General features: G+C 37.8%; 1 protein-coding gene across 8 annotated transcripts in view; it reads right to left on the reverse strand.

Annotated features, from left to right (window-relative positions):
• Positions 1-12,560: 12,560 nt before the first annotated feature.
• Positions 12,561-20,061, reverse strand: part of PPHLN1 (periphilin 1) — a gene marked incomplete at both ends in the record, with an annotated part of 130,970 nt that continues 123,469 nt past the window's right edge. For all 8 annotated transcript variants that reach the window (XM_080706292.1, XM_080706291.1, XM_080706298.1 and 5 more), the window contains one exon: positions 12,561-12,755. In XM_080706292.1, the coding sequence (XP_080562418.1) occupies positions 12,561-12,755 (195 nt within the window). The remainder of the gene's footprint in view (positions 12,756-20,061) is intronic.

Below are 20,061 nucleotides of genomic sequence, written 5' to 3' on the forward strand. Positions count from 1 at the left end.
TGGTGAGGTCATTGGACAGGGGTGTCCATTTTACAAGATGGAGAACTCCTGTACTTTGTAAAGCAATAGTGTTTGTCATGATGTAAGTCAGGTTGGCTCAGGTCCTGATCAGTCTGTCTTGTGAGGCATGCACGTCGTCATAGTGACCTGGCTAACACTGTGCATCCTGTTGTGTGAGGCCGACTTGTCCCCTTTCAGCCCTCATTAACCAGGTAAACATTGTGTTGTATTAGCTCCAGCACAGATTGAAAAAAAATGCTATTTATAATGTAGTATTTCATAGACTTAAGTGTATTCCTAATTTAATGGTGCAAATATTAATGTATATACTGTACAGTTCAGATTTTAAAGCTGATATTTTTATATCCCTGAATTGCAAGATGTTTGTTATACTGCAGTGCTAGATTTGTTAGGAAACCAGAAAATAGCATTTATGGATAAAATGGATTGCTTGTATTTTAGTCAGGGTTTATAAGTTTTAGACAGTCAAATTTATATTGCCTAGTGATGGAAAGTTTAATTTTTTTGATTTTTCAATATTAAAAAGGCTCTGTATGCATGGTGGGGCTATGTAAATACTCTTTAAAAACTATGGCCCTATTAATCTTACAAGTGTTATTTATGGGTCAAGCAATGTAAACTGTATAAATGTAAAAACAAAACAAAAATCCCACACGTACCCCTGGAATATAAGGTAAAAACACATAGATGCTGTCTGGGTGAGTGTTTTCTTTTGGGGTGGGGGTGGGGCACCTTTCCCATTCTTGGCAAGGTTATGATTACTTCATAGGAAGAGTCCAAAAACTATAAGGATCAGCTTTCTGTGGCAGAGGTCTCTGTAGATTTTTTATTTGGAGAAAGGCTATTTTTTTTTCTTCCCTTCCAGCTAATTTGTTGGCCTCTGAAAGCAATTTTGATAACTGGATCTTCTAGTTATATTCCTTTAAAGTCTCCAGAGGATGCTGTGCCATTGAGTACTTCGAGTTCCTAGGAGTGTCAAGAGAAAATCATGTTGAATTTCAACTAATGAGTGGATATTTTGATTATGTGCCATTCTTGCATATATGTCTCAGATCTAACTAAAGGTCCTGGTGGCATCTGGGGCCTTCTAGGAAGATATTTAATAAACGCTTAATAACAAACTACCTTTCTGAATGCAAATCTTTGTAAACAGATCCAGAAAATGTCTACTTTGCACCTTTGTTCAGGTTTGATGTAGTCTGCATTTGGCTCCTGTGGGCCCACACATCTCCACTAACAGGTGTGAGGCAAGAGACACAAAGGTGTATCTTTCCATATTTGTCAGAACATGGATAAGGTGTCAGGTCTTGAGGAGGACACACATGAATCCAATAGTTAAACCAATGGACAGATGGCTTCCATACGCCCATTCCTGAATAGGGCAAGGCTTTGTATCTGGGCTGAAAATATTTCCTTCAGAAAAGCAACAGTGGCAGGCTGGGTGTGGCACACGCTTGTAATCCCAGCATTCGGGAAGTGGAGACGGAGATTGCGGTTTGCAGACTGCCTCGGCGACTTAGCGAGACCCTTCACAACTCAGTGAGACACTGTTTCAAGAAATAAAGACTAAAAAATAGGACGGGGTGTAGTTCGGAGGTGCAATGGGAGTTGGATGTGGTAGTGCATGCCTGTAATCCCAGTACTTAGGCTGAGACAGAGGATTCTAGGTTCAAGGACAGCCTCAGCAAATAGACTAGCATCAAACTAGCAAGATCCTGTTTCCAAATAAGAAATAAGAGGGCTGGGGGTGTAGCTCAAAGATAGTATGCCTCTGGGTTCAACCCTTAGTACCACAAAGAAAAAAAGGTATCAATGGGCAGAGAGGTCTTTACTCAGTAATTTTATCATTTCTCTAATTTAGTACATTTTAAAATATTGTCATAAAAGTGAAGTGCATGTACATGGTGAAAAATTCCAAACAAGACAAAAGACAAATAAGCTGCTTTCTACTTCTTATCCCTGGAAGTAATCACTGTTACCCAGTTCTAATGTGTACCTTCAGATATTCAAAGTATATTTATAGAAGCATGTCTTCTAAAAATGGTGGTTGGGGCTGGGGGTGTACTCAGTAGTAAAACACATTTGTCAAACCCTGGATTCAACTCCCAATGCAAAAAAGGGCAGGGGGGTAAACTATACATTCTGTGGCTTTTCACTTCCTATGCAGACAGTCCACACAGTGCACACAGGCCACCACACTCTCACATGGCTGTTTAATATTCAAATTATGGATATACCATTATTTAACCAATCCCTTCATAAATGACTTGAATTTCTTCCTACATGTGTACACATAAATTGGGAATAAAAATAATTACCAAGACAAAGGATACAACGTTGATGGGAAGCTGAGACAGGAGGATCATAGGTTCACAGCCAGCCTCAGCAACTTGTGAGGCCCTGTGCAACTTACTGAGATCTTGTTTCAAAATAAATACAAAATAGGGCTGGGGATGTAGCTTGGAGGTAGAATGCCTGTGGGGAATTCGGTCCCCAGTACCACAACAACAACAAAAACCAACTTTGATGGATACTGCCAGTTTTCCTCCAAAAGAAACTGATTTATGTTAGCAAAATGTATGAGAGTGCTTGTCCTATCACAATCTGAGAATCCTTTTTTTTTTTTTTTTTTTTTTTTTTAGAAAAGCCTGCTGCAATATGGTGCAGATAATATGTAACCTGAAGAAACACAAGTATCAAAAGATTAGCTGTTTTTGCTAAATTGCAACAATCAGTCCTCGCCAGTTTTTCATTTAATTATATAAGGGTTCTCTAGATTGCCAAAGGTTAGACAAACAAATACTTATTTGAAATGATAATATATCCTTTATGCTTCTAAATCCCTATTAGTAAAACAGAAGACTATATACAAAGGGAGAAGGGGAAGCAACTACCTTGCAGTTCTGTAAAGAAAATAAAGCATGTAGTTTCTCAAAGGTGTGAGGAAATTAGTAAGAGTGTAAAGAATCTTGGTCAGTTATTAGATCCCCGAGTTTGGCCCAAGTAAACATCAAATGTTAAAATACTGCCTCTAATCATAGCAGAGGCTTAAGGGGTGCTGACCAGTCAACAGAAACGCCTATCACCTCTCATTAGAAAACGAGTCAGTATGTGTATGCGTTTGCTGTTCTCTATACTCAGCTTCCAGATTCCTAAGTTAAAAGCACCGGAAGTTAAAGTGGAAAGTCTACACATATACCCAATGTCCCCTTTCCTTTTACATTTCTGCAATCTTTTTTTTTTTTTTCCTTTTTGTGGCACTAAGGGTTAAACCCAGGGGCAATCTCTCTCTCTGAGTTAGACCCCCAGCCCTATTTTATGTATTTGGAAACCGGATCTCATTAAGTTTCTGAGGCTGGCTTCAAACCCACAATCATCTGGTCTCAGCCTCCCAAGTACTGGGATTACAGGTGTGTGCCACCATGCCAATCTTCTAGAACCATCTCAAAAGCCACCCCTAGATTTTATTCTCCCAATGAAGTTTGTTAATTCTGTGACCATAGCAAAATGTGACCTCAGGGAGGCAAAACTCAGTTATTCCTGCTCATTTCCCCTGGTTCAGTTTTCCTAGAAGCCTTTTTCATGTGCTGGAGAATTAACAGAAAGCCTATTTGTACAGGAGATGGTTTCAGATCATTAGAGTGAGTAGCTAGATAGTACAACTAGGCAACTAGTGATTTTCTCATTAAAGGAGATTTTTATGCTGATGTGACTAGCATTGATAATGAGGCTCTTGGTTGAATTTTTCCTTTCTTCAGTCATGCTAGAAATTGAACCCAAGAGCATTCTACCTGGGGATGAAACCTAGGGGCCGCCTGCCTCCAGGCTATACCTCCTGACCTATTTTTTATGTTTTATTTAGAAACAGGTTCTCACTAAGTTGCTGAGAGCCTCACTAAACTGCTGAGGATGGCTTCAAACTTACAATCTTCCTGCCTCAGCTTTCCAAGTACTGGGATTACAAGTGTGTGCCACCACGCCTGGCTTTATCTTTTATTTGGAAACGGGCTCACTAAGTTGCTGAGGTTGACCTTGAACCTGTGATTCTTTTGTCTAAGCCTACCAAATACTAGTATTTCAGGCATTCACCACCATGCCTGGCTAGTTGAATTGTTTTTAAACCCAGTATCTTTTCTTCTTTGTGTATCCAAAATGGTCACCTGCATTTATGTGAATAGTAACTATTTTCCCCCCAAGATTGCTCTAATCATTGAGGAATCCACTTCATATGCCTGAATTTATGACCCAAGTGTTGGAGACTACCTGATGGCAGGCTTGTTCTGTTTCACTGTTTCAGAAATGTTTTAATTAGTTGTTAATAACATTTAAAAGCTGGGGAATTTCATAAAAATTCAGATCCCCGGCCTCTTTTGGAAAAGCAGATGGTCTGGAACACTGGTTCTTTCCATGGCAGTAGCCAAGAGTCCACACATGAAGATCTGGCAGTCTCGGTTCCCTTTCATTTTATGTCCCATACTTCATATCAGAAGTGAGTAAATTGTCCCTGGGTTCAACCCCTAGCAACACACACACACACACACACACACACACACACACACACACACACACACACACACACGGTCTCAGAAAAAGTAAATGTGAAAGAAAAGTAGGATATTGTGTATATGTATGGACTTAGTCACATGATTAGAACCAATTTATTCTGTTTGAAGATCCAGCTAACTGGTCAAGTATAGCTATTTCAGGGATCAATTTTAGCCACCAAGATTCTTTTTATAAGGGAAAATTTTACATTTCTATTGCTGTATATACCCAAGGTGCAATGCCAACTTTAAAAGTAAACCACAACCCACTCTCAGCATTCACCTGATTCCAGACAATATAAACAGTACCATTAAGAATCTGAAATTAGTCAGGCATGGTGGTGCACACCTGCATTCAAGTACTTGGGAGGCTGAGACAGGAGAATCACAGTTCGAGGCCAGACTCATTTTAGTGAGACCATTTACAATATAGTGAGACCTGTTTCAAAATAAAAGAGGGATGGGATGTAGCTTGGAGACAGATGGTCTCTGGGTTCAACCTCTAATAAAAAACAAAAAAAAACCCAAATAATCTGAAATTAGTTGCCTTAATACTAGCAATTTTAGCAATTTTTGATAATTGAACCACATAACTCCCTTTGGTAAAGACAATTACTAATCTAATCCAAACCCACTCATCTCAAAATTGATCTCGCAGAGTGACGCAGACACTGAACTGCAGGATTCTTGAGATTCGAATCAGGAGACCTACCTCCTGTTAGCTCAAGAGCATTATGGCTCTGACGGCTTCCACATCTATGAAATGACAGCGCTGGGGCACATCAAAGGCTTTCATCTGGCATCAGAATCTGGTGGAGACTGAACTGAGTGTATTAGGTCAGGCAACCGAAGAGGTTTTCATTCAGTATGAAGTGGTTTCCCTTTTCTGACTCTTCATTTACCAACATATTTCTCAGGATCTCTGAAAAGTTGACACCCACTCCTCATCCCTCCCACTAGGACCACGGCTTAAAGGGATCTGGAAACTTTAAAAAGTTTTTTTTTTTTAATTAATACTTGCAATCTCTGAACATGTAAGCAAGACTGGAAAGGTATTAATTATGTTTAATTAATTTCAGTTACTACAAGAGTTTTGAGTGTGCATGTGTGGCCCTGGGGATTGCATTGAACCCAGGGGCATTCAAATTTAGTGCTATACCCCTGCCCTATTTTACTTTTATTTTGAAAAAGGGTCTCAGTAAACTGCTCATGGCCAAGGTAAGTTGCTGAGGCTGTCCTTGAACCTGTGATCCTCCTGGCTCATGGGATTATAAGTCATCACGCCCAGCTTGTCAGAGTTTAATTGCCAGATTCATTCCACTGAACTAGCGCATCTCAAACTCTACCATGAGACCCTAGTGGACCAGCTAGAGATTTTGAGTCCTGAGCTATGCTGTGTCTGTAAGGGCTATACCCTACATGCCATCTGACCCTAATACCTAACCCTCATGAACCTCAAAGCTGTTTTCCAAAGTAGCTCCAAAGCAAAGGCCATAGGAATCAACATTAGTAGTGAGGATAAAAAGAAAAGAAAAAAAAAAAAAAACAGAAAAATCTGACAAACCAGGGTCTGAATAAAAAAAAATTTTTTTTAGGAAGTTATTAAACCTGGGCATGGTGGTGCACACTTGTAATCCCAGCATTTAGGAGGCTGAGACAGGAGGATCACAGGTTCATGGCCAGCCTCAGCTACTTAGTGAGGCCCTCCACAACTCAGTGAGATGCTGTTTCAAAATCGGGCTGGGGATGTAGCTCAGAGGTTGAATGCCCCTGGGTTCAATCTCCAGCACCACAAAAACAAAAAAATTATTAGTTTTGTACATAATCCAGTACAATTATATTACATTTTACCGGCATATATATCAAAACAGCTAGTCTGCAGTAGAGATAAGATAGGAATCTAGCTCTAAATGACGACCACACTTTTTCTACTTACTCAGAGCAAAGAACTTACACTGAAAAGCACTAGGGAGAACCCTGGTCCGGCCACTTGCTAACAGCAGCCTTGGGCAGTTCATAACTTCTCCTGACAGTAAAAGTGCAAAATTCTCATTGGTCCCGATTTGTTCCCCAGCACTGAGGAGAAAACAAAACAAACCCAAACCTTATCTGTAAAGAATTACAAGTGAACGTGTTTTGTGAGCCACAGGACACCAGTATAGTATAGTGGTTGTAACCTTGTTCAGACAGTGAAAACATAGGATGCTTCTTAGAATTCTATGAAGCATTTATAATATTAAATAGCATATAAATAGTATTTTATAGGTTTGGTGGCATATACCTGTAATGTCAGTACTTAGGCGGCTGAGACAGGAGGATCGGAGGGTTGAGGCCAACCTGAGGAACTTAACAAGACCCTTTTTCAAAGTAAAAAAAAATAATAAAAAAGGTTGGCAATATAGCTTGAAGGCAGAATGACCCTGAGTTCATTCCCTAGTACCATAAATATATTTAGTGTATTAAACCTGAAATATATTTTAAACTAATATCCAATATGGTATTATTAAGTCTACTCTACAGAAGCAGTAGAAGTGTTTTTTTTTAAAGTTAATGAGAAGAAGCCAGGCATTGTGGTGCACGCTTGTAATCCCAGCATTTAGGAGGCCGAGACCGGAGGATCACGGTTTGTGGATGGCCTCAGCTACTTAGTGAGGCCCTCCGCAACTTAATGAGATCTTGTTTCAAAATAAAGAATAAAAAATAGGGCAGGGGGTGTAGCTTGGAGGTAGAATATCCCTGGGTTCTATCCCTAGACCTGCAAAAAAAAAAAAAAAAAAAAGTTAATGAGAAGAAAACTTTAATGACCTCAATCAGTGTTTGTAATGATCTAGCATTAGAACAACATCAATCTTGAGAGAACAGAGCTCAAAAAATAATATGCTAGCCAGGTGTATTGGTACACACCTATAATCCCAGTACTTGGAAGGCTGAGATGGGAATTTCAAGTTTGAGGCCAACCTCAGAAACTTAGCAAGACCATTTCAAAAATAAAAAAATTTGCCAGGCAGGGTGGTACACACCTGTAATCCTAGCATTTGGGAGGCTGAGACCTGAGGATTGCAGTTCATGAACAGCCTCAGCTACTTAGTGAGGTCCTTTGCAACTCAGACCCGGTTTCAAATAAAGAATAAAACAAAAAAATTAAGACAGGGCGGGTTGTGTTGCTCAGTGATAGAGTTATCCTTGGATTCAATCCCCAGTACCACAGAAACAAAAACATGGTAGACACCTGGCAGGGCTTGCTGCTATATAGATGATGTCTAGGCTGTAACAATGTATGCTTCTTAACTCCTGGGCATTATTAGTCTCCATGATCTCACAACCAATTAGTACATTGGAAATTAAGACAGCTTTCTCAGGGCCAACTTAGTCCTGATGATTTCTAGATGTCATTTGACAAAAATGATCAGTGAGTCTGAGCAAAAAGCAAGCTGCTATAAGAAACCAAATAATAGTTTGGCTTAAAAAATAAAAGATATTTATTCTGTTCTCACATAACAGTTCAGTTCTCCATGGCATCATATGGTGATCCAGGTTCCATCTTTTGGCTCTGTCAAACAAACAAACAAACAAACAAACAAACAAACAAACCAACAATAACAGGTTGTGTTGCTATAGTGACTAACCCCTCTTGGGAAGGGATAAAAGAGCAGGGAGGCAGCATACCCACTGACGAAGGGTTCCAGTCTGAGCAGTGCTTCCTCTCAAATTCCACAGGAGAGAACTTAGTTCACATCCCTAACTACAGGGAAGACATAGCAAACACAGTTCTCGTTGGGCAGGTAAGTGATTTGGTATCACCGCTACAGCCATGGAAAAACGAGAGACTAGATGTTGGTAACTACCTTCGTTAATGGTTCACTCCTAGTCGCTAGTCTTTTTTTCTTGTTTACTTAACTGGATAACTGAATCAGTGTTCAAGAGAACTGGCAGGAAGGACATGAAACTATTCACATTTCTCTGGAGATCAGAATGTGACCATTATTCTCAAGGAACCGCTGTATACCAGCCTGAGCGGCTACAGCTACAAGGCCAGCTGGAGGGCTGGCTCCCCACAACACTGAATGCGTCCATCATAATCCTTCAGAAGTCAGATCACTATCCTCCAAAATTGTGGCCACAAAACTGTCAGAGCCTACACTGCAGCTCAGGATCAAATTCTGGAGTGATGCTAAAATCAGTGTTTTGGCAGAGTGCAGCAGAGGCAAGGGCAAGGGCATCTGCTTCCTCTTGTTCCAAGAAGTTCCGATCTGTGAACACAGCCCAGGGCTAGAAAGAAGTTGAGGTCTATGAGAAATCAACATTTTGGCAATTGTGCTACATTAATAAGGCTTGCGAAATGCATCCTTAACCGAGAAGGGTAAAGCTGTAAGTCTTCAACATCCTTCACATTCTGCTCTCAACCTACCTTTTCCCATCAAAGGGGAGAAAATATAATCTTCCCTCAACTCTCTTAAGTTGGTAGTTGGGACAGATCCCTCCAATAGAAGACAGATTAACAAAAGAACGGGTTTATTAACAGGAACAGTGAACATCATACTGGAGAAAAGCAATTCCAAGCAGTGGCTTCGAAATCTGCCTTAAGTAGTATTTTAATAAAGAACAAATTTTAGAGAAGTGACAATAGAAGAGCAGATGAACCTCTAGAGATGGAAAAACTGGGGATGAGAAAGTCTCCTCTAGAGGACCATCCCTGAACTGATAAGCCTTCCAAAGAATCATTTTTAATCAGTCTATAGAAAGGAAGTGTATGTGTTGTAGAGGGAGAGTTCTATGGACTTTTTGTTGTTTTAAGGTCAAGAATCCTTTTTATTTTGAAGATAAATGTTTTGGTTTCCTTCACCACCTTCAGTCACACAAGTCTGTACCTTTTCTTGTACTAGTCTACTTCAGGCCTTTTGATACAGCTCTGTCACGGTCTGAATAAATCCTATTCTTCCAACACACAGGAGCCAAATGGCATTTCTTTTGTAAAGCCATCTTTAGGTTGACGAATATGAACACCTTCAACATTCTAAGCTGTGCTGAGACGTGAGATCACAAATCAAGGTCACAACAAGGTTCCTGCCCTCCCCGAGTCACCACACAGATGCAGGATTTTAATCCTATCTTTCTTTAAAATTCAGATTCGTAACAGCAAAATTATTATATGTTAAGTATTAAGTAAAATTATTAATTATGTCAGGCAACTTTCTTAATTTTAATGACTTCTGAGATATCTAAAGCCTTAAATCACCAAACTTATTAGTCTCTCAATTTTCACACTTCCTTTGTCTTGCTCCTGAGTGGTGAACTCAACAGCAAGAAATTATTTTGCAGCAAAGTCATAAAGTTTACATTTTAGTAAAGCACATTAAACCTGGTAAAACAAGAGAAAAGACAATCCAATTATTTAAACTTGGTCACTTTATTTTGCATTTTGAAATTCACAAAAAAACTTTACAATATCTGCTTTCCCCAGGTTGATCATCAAGGCTTTAGGGTAAGACAACGAAACTTTTATTACATCAAATGGGTTGACTCAAAAACAATAATTTACAAACAAATCTCTTTAATCAAAAACATTCTGCAAAATGCATACTCTGGTACACATCTGAATTTATCTATCCTATAATTACACATTAAAAGGCATTAATAAAAAAAAGAACTCCCAACAGATTGAAGACTGACAAGCCTAGAAAAATAATGCTGATGGCAAGCAACAAACAACTTTAAATGTTGAATGTAATTTGAAGGAAGAGGAAGAGATTCTCTGTTGTACCTACTTTTAAATGTATGTTAGTAAGGCTTCTTTTTAATGAACTTCAATAAAGTGAACACCTCCTTTGCCTCTGGTAGTTTCTCAGGTTTTACATTCACTTGTGACATCGTAACTAAGAAAAGTGAATTGTGAGACTAGAATATTTAAGGAAAGAAAGATACTGGAGACGGGAACAACATCAGTGCACTCTTAATCTAAGGTGAGCAGCAAATCACCATTCACATTAAAGAAGAATGTCAGAGATAACGTGGAATTACACTTGGCTTATATTTTATAAAGGTGAGCTAAGTATAACAATTCAATGGCAAAAATAAAAATTCAAGGTGGTATCCCTTAGAAAACTTAAAAAACTAAATGTTGCCCTCAATTAGTTTTTAAATTTGTAGAATTATAAATTTTGAGGCACCCATTATATGATCCATTAAAAGTATTTATATGGCTAGTTCTACTTTTAATATAATAGTCATGCACTTTGGGGTAGCTCTTTAGATAGTACTAATACAGGCCTCTAAAAATAATGCCAAAATTAAAGTGAGAATAGAATGGAAATGGAAAGAGGACAGCAGGATAATGAAATTGGCTGGTAATAAACACAATTTTCAGGGCTTCCTCACTAATGTCACAGAATTATGTATTTTGGCTCAACAACGTCAGGCTGCGGAAGTGACCAGGAAACGAGTGGGACACCCTAATGGTCCCAGTCAGACCTTTCAGCTAACCCGTGACTTGGATGGCTCACTCGGTGAAGTACTGTTTACACAGTATACTTGGTCACTCGGTGCAGTACTGTTTACACAGTATACTGGTGAGGGGCGGTTGAGCAGAGCATCCTGTCCATTCTGCTTTGTTTCAAGAACCTCTAATAGTTGACAGGACAAAGAACTCATTGGATTTTAAATTAACAAAAGAATAAGCATGTTATCAATTCAATGGCCTTTTTGAGACAGGGAGTGTGGGTCTATTTAAAAAAAAAACACAAAACCCAGCTGGGCGTGGTGGCCCACGCTTGCAATCCCAGCATTCAATTCAGGAGGCTGAGATTGGAGGATCGCAGTTTGCAGGCAGCTCAGCTACTTAGTGAGGCCCTCCACAACTTAGTGAGGCCGTTTCAAAATAAAGAATAAAAAAATAGAAATAGGGCAGGGGGTGTGGCTCAGAGGTTGAATGCCCCTGGGCTCCATCCCCAGACCCGCCAAAAAAAAGAAAGAAAAAGAAAGAAAGAAAGAAAGAAAGAAAGAAAACAAACAGTTCTTCTGTACACCCTGTTATTTTTTAAATAACCCTCCTCTTCCATCTTCAATTGCTCCTTCTATCAACCTTGTGTATGATATTGTTTAAGACTATGCATTGGTGAAAATAGTTTCAAGAATATTTTAATTTTATTTTTGTGGTACTCGAGCTTAAACCCAGGGGCATTCTACCTCTGAGTTATATCTCCAGCCCTATTTTTTTATTTGGAAACAGGGTCTCACTAAGTTGCGAGGGCCTCATTAAGTAGCTAAGGCTGGCCTCGAACCTGCGATCCTCCTGTCTCAGCCTCCCAAGAACTGAGATTATAAGTGTGTGCCACCACACCGGGCTCAAGAATATTTTAACAGAAAAGACACTCTGAGTTAATTTACTTGGGAGATAAAGGATTTTATTCTAAAGTGTCTCTAAGCTATTTTAAGTGCTCTATTTTATCACTAAATGAGAATTATTCTCAAAGCAAATATTCTCTAAGATACCAAAGTACTCAAGATAGTATACATTAAAAGTTACAAAGCCTAAGAAAAGCAAGCAGCAAGTAGATAAAATCAAAACTGAGAATTCTAATATTTTCACATAGAATCATTCACTATGAAATGCAAAAAGATTACTAATGTTTAAGTGAAATGACCTCTAACCTGTAAATTATACTCAAATGACCATACAGATGATCATGAACTGTGGAAGACTACAGAATACGAGTAAGTACAGAGAGCTACTCTCTGGGCCACTTCTTCAAAGCCTAGAAATCCACTGACCATCACTGTGGGGGAGGGACATGAGTATGGATTAGGAGACTCTGTAGGAAAACAATTCTAATGAAAATACTTTAGACTATTCTAGATATTTATTTGCTACGGGGAATATGGTCAACTACCATAAAGTATTTTTCTTCATTACAAAAGTTCTATATATTAAGAATATGCATAATCCAAGGGGGAAAAAAATTTAGAATTTTTTTTTTTTTTGCCTGAGCACTAAGTCTTCTAAAAAGACTCTCCAAAATCTTGAGTAGAAGTATCATACTCTGCAATGAAATGCTTGAGTTCTTCGACACACCGCTCACCGATTTCATGTAAATTCTGCCTCAGTGCAAACTGTATAGACTTTTCTAATGAAGGATCTTTTTCAATCAGCATTTTCACCACCATCCCGAACGTTTCACAGTCCTGTCTGTAAACCTAGAATGGTGAAACAAATTCTGGTTAGCTGAGAGTGAAAATTAACTAGTCAAGCAGATAATGAAGTTGGCAGAATTCTGGTGTCCAAGTCTGAAAGGAAGACACAATAATACAGCTGACCCCATCTGATACTTAGGGCTAGAGGCCATTTAAACTTCTACCTTGGATATTTGCTGACAACATGAATGAAGTAAAAAACACTGATACACCACATCACTGAATGTAAAGGTTTGGCATGGCATTTGTCAGTCGTTTTATAAAGCAGTCTACTTAAAGCATATCTGAATAGAAATGAGAAGAGGTAAGAAGAAAAGGCTAGGCAAGGTACATCAATGGCTTTGTTCCTTTGTGTGGAATAAAAATGGTTGAGCCTCTAAGCTTAGTTTCTTTAAGCTATAACCAGATAACTTAGAAATTATTTAATATGTGACAAATTATAAGGCTGCTGAAGTATTACTTGAATAAAAGGTTCAAGTTAGAAGCAGCCTATAAAGTCACCAAAGCAACCTTAAGCTCAAAATAAACTACATGGGGGAACACCTATAGTTTCAGGAGGCTAAGACAAGAGCATCAAAAGTTTGAGGCCAGTAACAGTGAGACCCTGTCCCTCAAAGTAAAAACAGCTGGGGATAGAGGTCAGTGGTAAAGAGCATGCCTAGTGTGTGCAAAGCCCAGGGTTCAATCCCCAGTAAGGCAAATATGAACTCTTATTTTTCTAATGTAATACTAATCAACACTGTCTATTCTCCAAAAATTAATTTTATGCTTTCTCAAAAACCTTAGAATCAGCCAGCCATGGCAGCACATGCTTGTAATCCCAGCATTTCAGAGGCTGAGACAGGCAGATGCAGTTTGTGGACAACCTCAGCTACTTAGTGTGGCCCTTTGCAACCCAGTGAGACACTGTTTCAAAATAAAGAAGAAGAAGAAGAAAAAAAAAAAAAACCTTAGAATCAGTGAATTAAGACACTGCTGGGCTTATGATAACTTTTATTCTTCAAATGGTTACTGCTAGTTGCAGTGAATGGTGCTGTTTTAAAACATCTGCAGTATTTGTCTAATTGCCTAAAAGTAGCTATGTTCATTTCTGACTCTCATTTTTAGGTTACTAAATTTTAAGAAATTTATTTCTGTGCTCTCAAACAATTCACAAGTCCCAAGGATAAGTTCCTAAAATGACAGAGACTAAAATATATAGAAAATCTTAGCTGCCTTCTCAGCAATAATTATCAACCCCTACATTTTTCTAAATAGTAATGAAATTTAGTTTTAGTAACTAAGTTTAATTCAGCAATGTAAACCAGCCATTTATTCCAATTTATCCTAAGGTTTACATGGACCAGAAATGATATTTGTATTCTGATAAACTGACTTAGAAAACAGTATATTATTCAGATAATATTACTCATGATGTCAAGGCAATAGAATACAATCTGCTTGGTCTAACAAACACACAATATGTAAATCAAGCCAATGCAGTCCCTGCGGGAGAAAGTCAAAACCATGATGGTTCAGTCTTAGTGGAGGTAAATTCCTTACCAATCCAGTCAGCCCACATAATAACAACATTCTAATACCAACCATGGCCTCAGCAGACTGTGGGTGGTCTAAATTTTACAGGCTCTTTTATTTTTTTTTATAACAGATGTACTAGATGAGAATAATGTTACACTGTAAATTAACCTGCAAATTGTTTAATGTAAATCTTTTTACCTAAACTGTAATTCTTCAGTGGGCATATTTATAGAACATAAATACACTAGACTTGCTTATGAAAAAAAATAAAATTGTCATATATTTATTTAAACTGGTAATGACTGTCACTCTGGTGACAATACACCATAAGCATTTAAGTCTATTAAGACAAATATTTTTGTTTTTAAAGTTGTAAATTTTTTTCTGAATTACTCATTAAAAATACATATATTTTTACACACGGATTAACAAGAACATCACAACTGTTGAAAGCAACATAATTCTCTACTAGAGAGGAAATTTTCCAAAGAAACTGCTTAAAATGCTCTTGCTGGGCACTGGACAGGAAATAATTAGTTTTTGTTAAAGGAAGACCTCACCCTCCAACATTTATAAATACAACTTGAAACCGTCAGAAACCTATTTCCGAAATCTGTTCCACAGTAAACTCAATCCCCAAACAGGAAGGGTGTAGTTATCTGTAGCAAGTTTGTTTGCTTATGGTCCCTGGCTGGAAATGCATTAAGAATCTTCAGATTTGATATCTAAAGGCCACACAGGAAGATTTTTTGTTGTTGTTGCTATTTCTGTTGTCCTTGGACCTCAGCAAAATGGAAGACAGGCTAAATATGAATGGGGTTCACAAACACTACAGAGAAACTTAAATTTGCTAACATAGTGAAAACATTATTGAAATGCGGTTTTACACACTACTATATTATAGTAGCCAGTGTTAGTCAAGTCTTACAAAGTACTTTTAGCAGTAAATAAATATGATAAGTTGTCACGGCTTTTTAAAATTAATTAATTGTGCATTCAGATGACTGGTAAAACAAAATGGCAAATTTGCTCTATTTAAAATTTTATGTAATGACAATAAAAATCTGAAATATGTCATTTTTACTTCTCATCTCCATTTCCATAAAAAAGTAGCCAAAATTAAGGCAAGATGAGATTTTCGTTTCAGATCTTTGACACAGGCATTACAACCCTACAAGAGCAGTTTGAGGAATGGTGGTGAGTTGAGTTATGCTATTACCGCAGTCACTAGCCTCACAGGCTAAAGGGTCAACTACCACTTCCTCTATTGATGTCTCTTTTTTTCATATAATTTCCTTTATCTGAACTCACTTGATACAAATGCTACGCGTCCTGTTTCAGGAGAGTGACATTCTACTGAGAGGTAAACACAAATAATTAAAATACAGCAGAAATGAAACATTTTGATGTGTAAAATAGCAGAGGAGGCAGAAAGAATGGAAAAGTAGTTCCAAGAATAGGATTATTAAGTTTGAATCCTGACTCTACTATTGTGGAAGGCCAAAGAATGCTTCCTAATCCTGTTCCCAATGCGTCCTAATCCTGCTTGGGAGCAGGAATGAATACATTCCTTTACATGGTAGAAAAGACCCTACAGATGTGATTTAAGGGTCTTGAGGTAGGATGACTATCTTGTACTGTCTAGGTTGGTCCAATAAAAGTACAAGAGTAGTTAAAAGTGCAAGAGGGCTGGGTGTGGTGGCGCACGCTTGTAATCCCTGTGCTTGGGAGGCTGACAGGAGGATCGCATAGGTTCAAAGCCAGCCTCAGCTACTGAGTGAGGCTCTCAGCAACTTAGTGAGACCCTGTGTCCAAATACAATATAAAATAGGTCTGGGAGATTTCTGTGTGGAGATTCCTAAGAAAGTTGGGAATAGATCCACCATATGATCCAGCTATACCACTCCTCGGAATCTTTCCAAAGGGGTTGAATTCAGAGAAATACAGCAACATATGCATACCTATGTTCATAGCAGCACAATTTGTAATAGCCAAAATATGGAACCAACCCAGATCACCATCAACAGATGAATGGATAGCAAAACTGTGGGAAATACACACAATGGAATTCTATTCAGCCATAAAGAAGAACAAAATTATATCATTTGCAATAAGATGGAAAGCCCTGGAGAGCATCATGTTAAGTGAGATCAGCCAAGCACAGAAGGAGAAGATACACATGTTTCCTCTAATATGCCCAAACTAGAAAACACAAAGGATTCCAGTAGGACCCCAGATATTAGAGGGGAAATACTAGCTAAGTTTTAATGGAAAGATAGGAGAGGAGAAAGGCCGATCTTGATTAATGAGGGTCTACACCTGAACATGTGTAAAATTATGAATAAGACATGGTTAACCTGGACAACCATTGGTGGGGGGGGGAGAGAAAACAGGGGCGGGGGGGGGAGAGGGCACCAAATATAGTGTAAATGTATACTACTTATGTTCAATAAAAAAATTGTTAAAAAAAATAGGTCTGGGAGTATAGCCCAGAGGTTTGAAAGCCTCTGAGTTCCACCCCCAGTACCACACACACACACACACACACACACACACACACACACACACACACAAAGTGCAAGAGGGTTGGAAAAAGAGGGGCAATGTGACTAGAGGTTGAATAATGAACTTTAAAGATGGAGGAAGGAACAACAAAGTAAGGAAGTAGGTGGCCTCTGGAAACTGGAAAACAAAAAACCAAATAGATTCTCTGTAGAGCCTCCAGGGGAAGCATAGCCCTGAAGGCACTTTGATTTGGTAAAACCTATTTTGGCCCATATATCTTCTTATGCTCACATGAAATTTCCACCAAGTTAGACCACATTATAGACCTTAAACCTCACCTTAACAAATTAAAAACAAAATATATAATATAGGCTCTCAGACAAAAATAAAAATTATTAGAAATCAACAACAGAAAGCTACCTAGAAAACCCCCAAATGCTTAGAGATTAAACATATGCTTCCAAGTAACTTGGTCAGAGTCATCTCAGGAGAAATCTTAAAATATTTTTAACTTAATCAAAATTTGGAGTGCAACAAAGCAGTAAAGGAAAATTTATAGCATTAATGTATATCTTAGAAGATATAGAATTAATAATCTAAGAAATAGAAAAAGAGCAAATGAAATCCAAAATAAGCAGAAAAAAATTAAAATTACAGCAGAAACATGAAATCAAAAGCAGGAAATCAGAGAGAACCAAAACTAATTTGGTTAACCTAAAGCTAATTCTTTGGGAAGATAAAATTTACAATAAATAAATAAACAAACAAACAAGCAAACCTCTAAGGAAAAAAAAAGGAGACACAAAATTAACAACTGGTCTCAAGGCTAATGAAGGAATGTTATAAATTCTATGTTCACTTATTTGATAGAAGAAATGAACCATTCTCTTGAAAGATACAATCTGTCAAAACTCATAACAGGAGAAACAGAAAATCTGAATAAGGTCTAAATCTATACAAGAAACTGAATCAATAATAAAAAACCATAAGGTAACAGCTGGGCATGGTGATACACACATGTAATTCCAGTACTTGAGAGGATGAGATAGAGGATTGAAGGTTTAAGGCTAGCATACAATAACTTAGCAAGACTTTGTTTCAAAATAAAGAACTGGAGATGTAGCTAAAGTTTTTGGTTTTTTTGGGGGAGGTTGTGGTGTCTAATTCCCAATAGCACCACCACCAAAAAACAACAACAACCCCCCCCCCCCAAAACCAGAAAGTAACAGACCCACAAGTTTTCACAAGCAAATTCTACCCAAAATTTATGGAAGAAATAAGGACAAATTCCTACCACCTCTTTAAAAAAGAGACATAGAGAGGGATTTAAACTCACAGGGCCAGCATTACCCTAATACCAAAGCCAGACAATTACAAGAAAAAATAATTACAGTCCTATATCTCTCATGAACATAAATTTTAAAATCCTCAACAAAACATAGTAAACAAAACCCAGTTAATAAAAAGAATTATTTGAATATCAATTAACGTATATAATCATATATCAAGGGGTTAAAGAAAATTACATTATGTATCAATAAAGAAAAAGCATTTGTATGTCACTATGAATGAAATAATGATGTAAAACTATAATGTACCAATAATTTATTTAAAGTAAATTATTACATATAAAAAAAGAGCATTTACCAAAATCCAGTGTCGTTCATGATAAGAACTATAAACTAGGAATACAGGGGAACTTTATTAACTTGACAAATATTACCTACAAAAAAACCTTATAGCTAATATTATGGTGAACAAGTAAATGTTTGTACTACTCCCGATCTTAGGGACTAGTACAAGGCACCTCTGCTTACCATTTTTATTCAACTGACACTGTAATAAAAGTCTTAGCTAATAAGAAAAGAAAAAAAAAAGAGACATTGCAAGGAACTGATAACCAAAATATATTAACAGATTCAAAGATCGAGAGGCAAATGGTTAATCACAAAGGTGTTTTCTTAGGATGAGGGGATTATAGAACTATATTATCCAATACAACAGTCTGTGACCGTTTATATGTGACTGCTTAAATTCAGATTTTAACTTAATGAAATAGAACTGAGTTAAAAATGTAGAACCTCAATCTCTCCAACCTGATTTAAGTGATAATGGGTGCCATATTTGACAGGGCAAATATAAAACATTTCTAGCATTATAGAAAATCTACTTAGCAATGTTTCCATAGAGGACTAAAGAATAAAACAAAGGTAAAGATGTAGTGATAAATATTGACATGGTAAATTAAATACATATTTGCAGCTATTTTGCCATTAAAGTGAGATATTAAAGCTTACTATCACTTTGAAGGGAACATTCTGAACTATAATTAGTAACTGTAAAATGTTCTACAACCTTTTTTTTTTTTTTTTTTTGGTTGATGGTGGTGGTACTGGGGTTCCTGGAAACCGTTCTACCTCCGGGCTACACTCCCAGACCTATTTTATATTTTTATTTGGAAACAGGGTCTCTTAAGCCAGCATGGCTGGCTTTGAACCTGCGTGATCCTCCTGTCTCTGCCTCCCAAGCACAGGGATTACAAGCGTGCGCCACCATGCCTGGCGTTCTACAACCTTTTGATGAAAGACATATAAAAATGTGAGTTTAAAAAAGAAAGAAACTAGCAGGTGTAGTGGCGCACACTTGTAATCCCAGCATTTGGGAGGCTGAGACAGGAGGATCTCAGTTTATGGACAGCCTCAGCTACTTAGGCTCTTTACAACTCAGTGAGACCCTGTTTCAAAATAAAGAATAAAAAATAGAGCTGGGGATGTAGCTCAGAGGTAGAATGCCCCTGGGTTCCATCCCCAGTGTCAAAAATAAAAAAAAAAAAAGAAAAGAAAAGAAAAAGAAAAAGAAAAAGAAAACTCCACTGGAGCATGATATTCAAGGAAATATTTGTAATATATTGATGAGATTTGGGGAAAAGGTGAGAAAAAAATGATGTTAAATACTGAAGATACATTCAGTATCAATCAAACCCTTTGTGTCTGTAGAAATGAAAATGGTATCAAAATTATTTTAAGTTGGGTGTAATGGCACACGCTTGTAATACCAGTATTTGGGAGGCTGTGTCAGGTATGGGTTGCAGCCAGCCTCAACTACTTAGTGTGGCCTGGAGGTGGAGGTGTAGCTTGGAGGTAGAATGACCCTCAATCACTAGACAGATAGACAGACAGACAGACAGACAGACACACACACACACATACATGCACGCACGCACGCACAGGTTCCTGTTGCTGTATTAATAGAAATAGGTATCTCTGAGACATCTTCCTCAAAGCTG

The sequence above is a fragment of the Muscardinus avellanarius genome, assembly GCF_963383645.1.
Source record: "Muscardinus avellanarius genome assembly, chromosome: 11".
NCBI lineage: Eukaryota > Metazoa > Chordata > Mammalia > Rodentia > Gliridae > Muscardinus > Muscardinus avellanarius.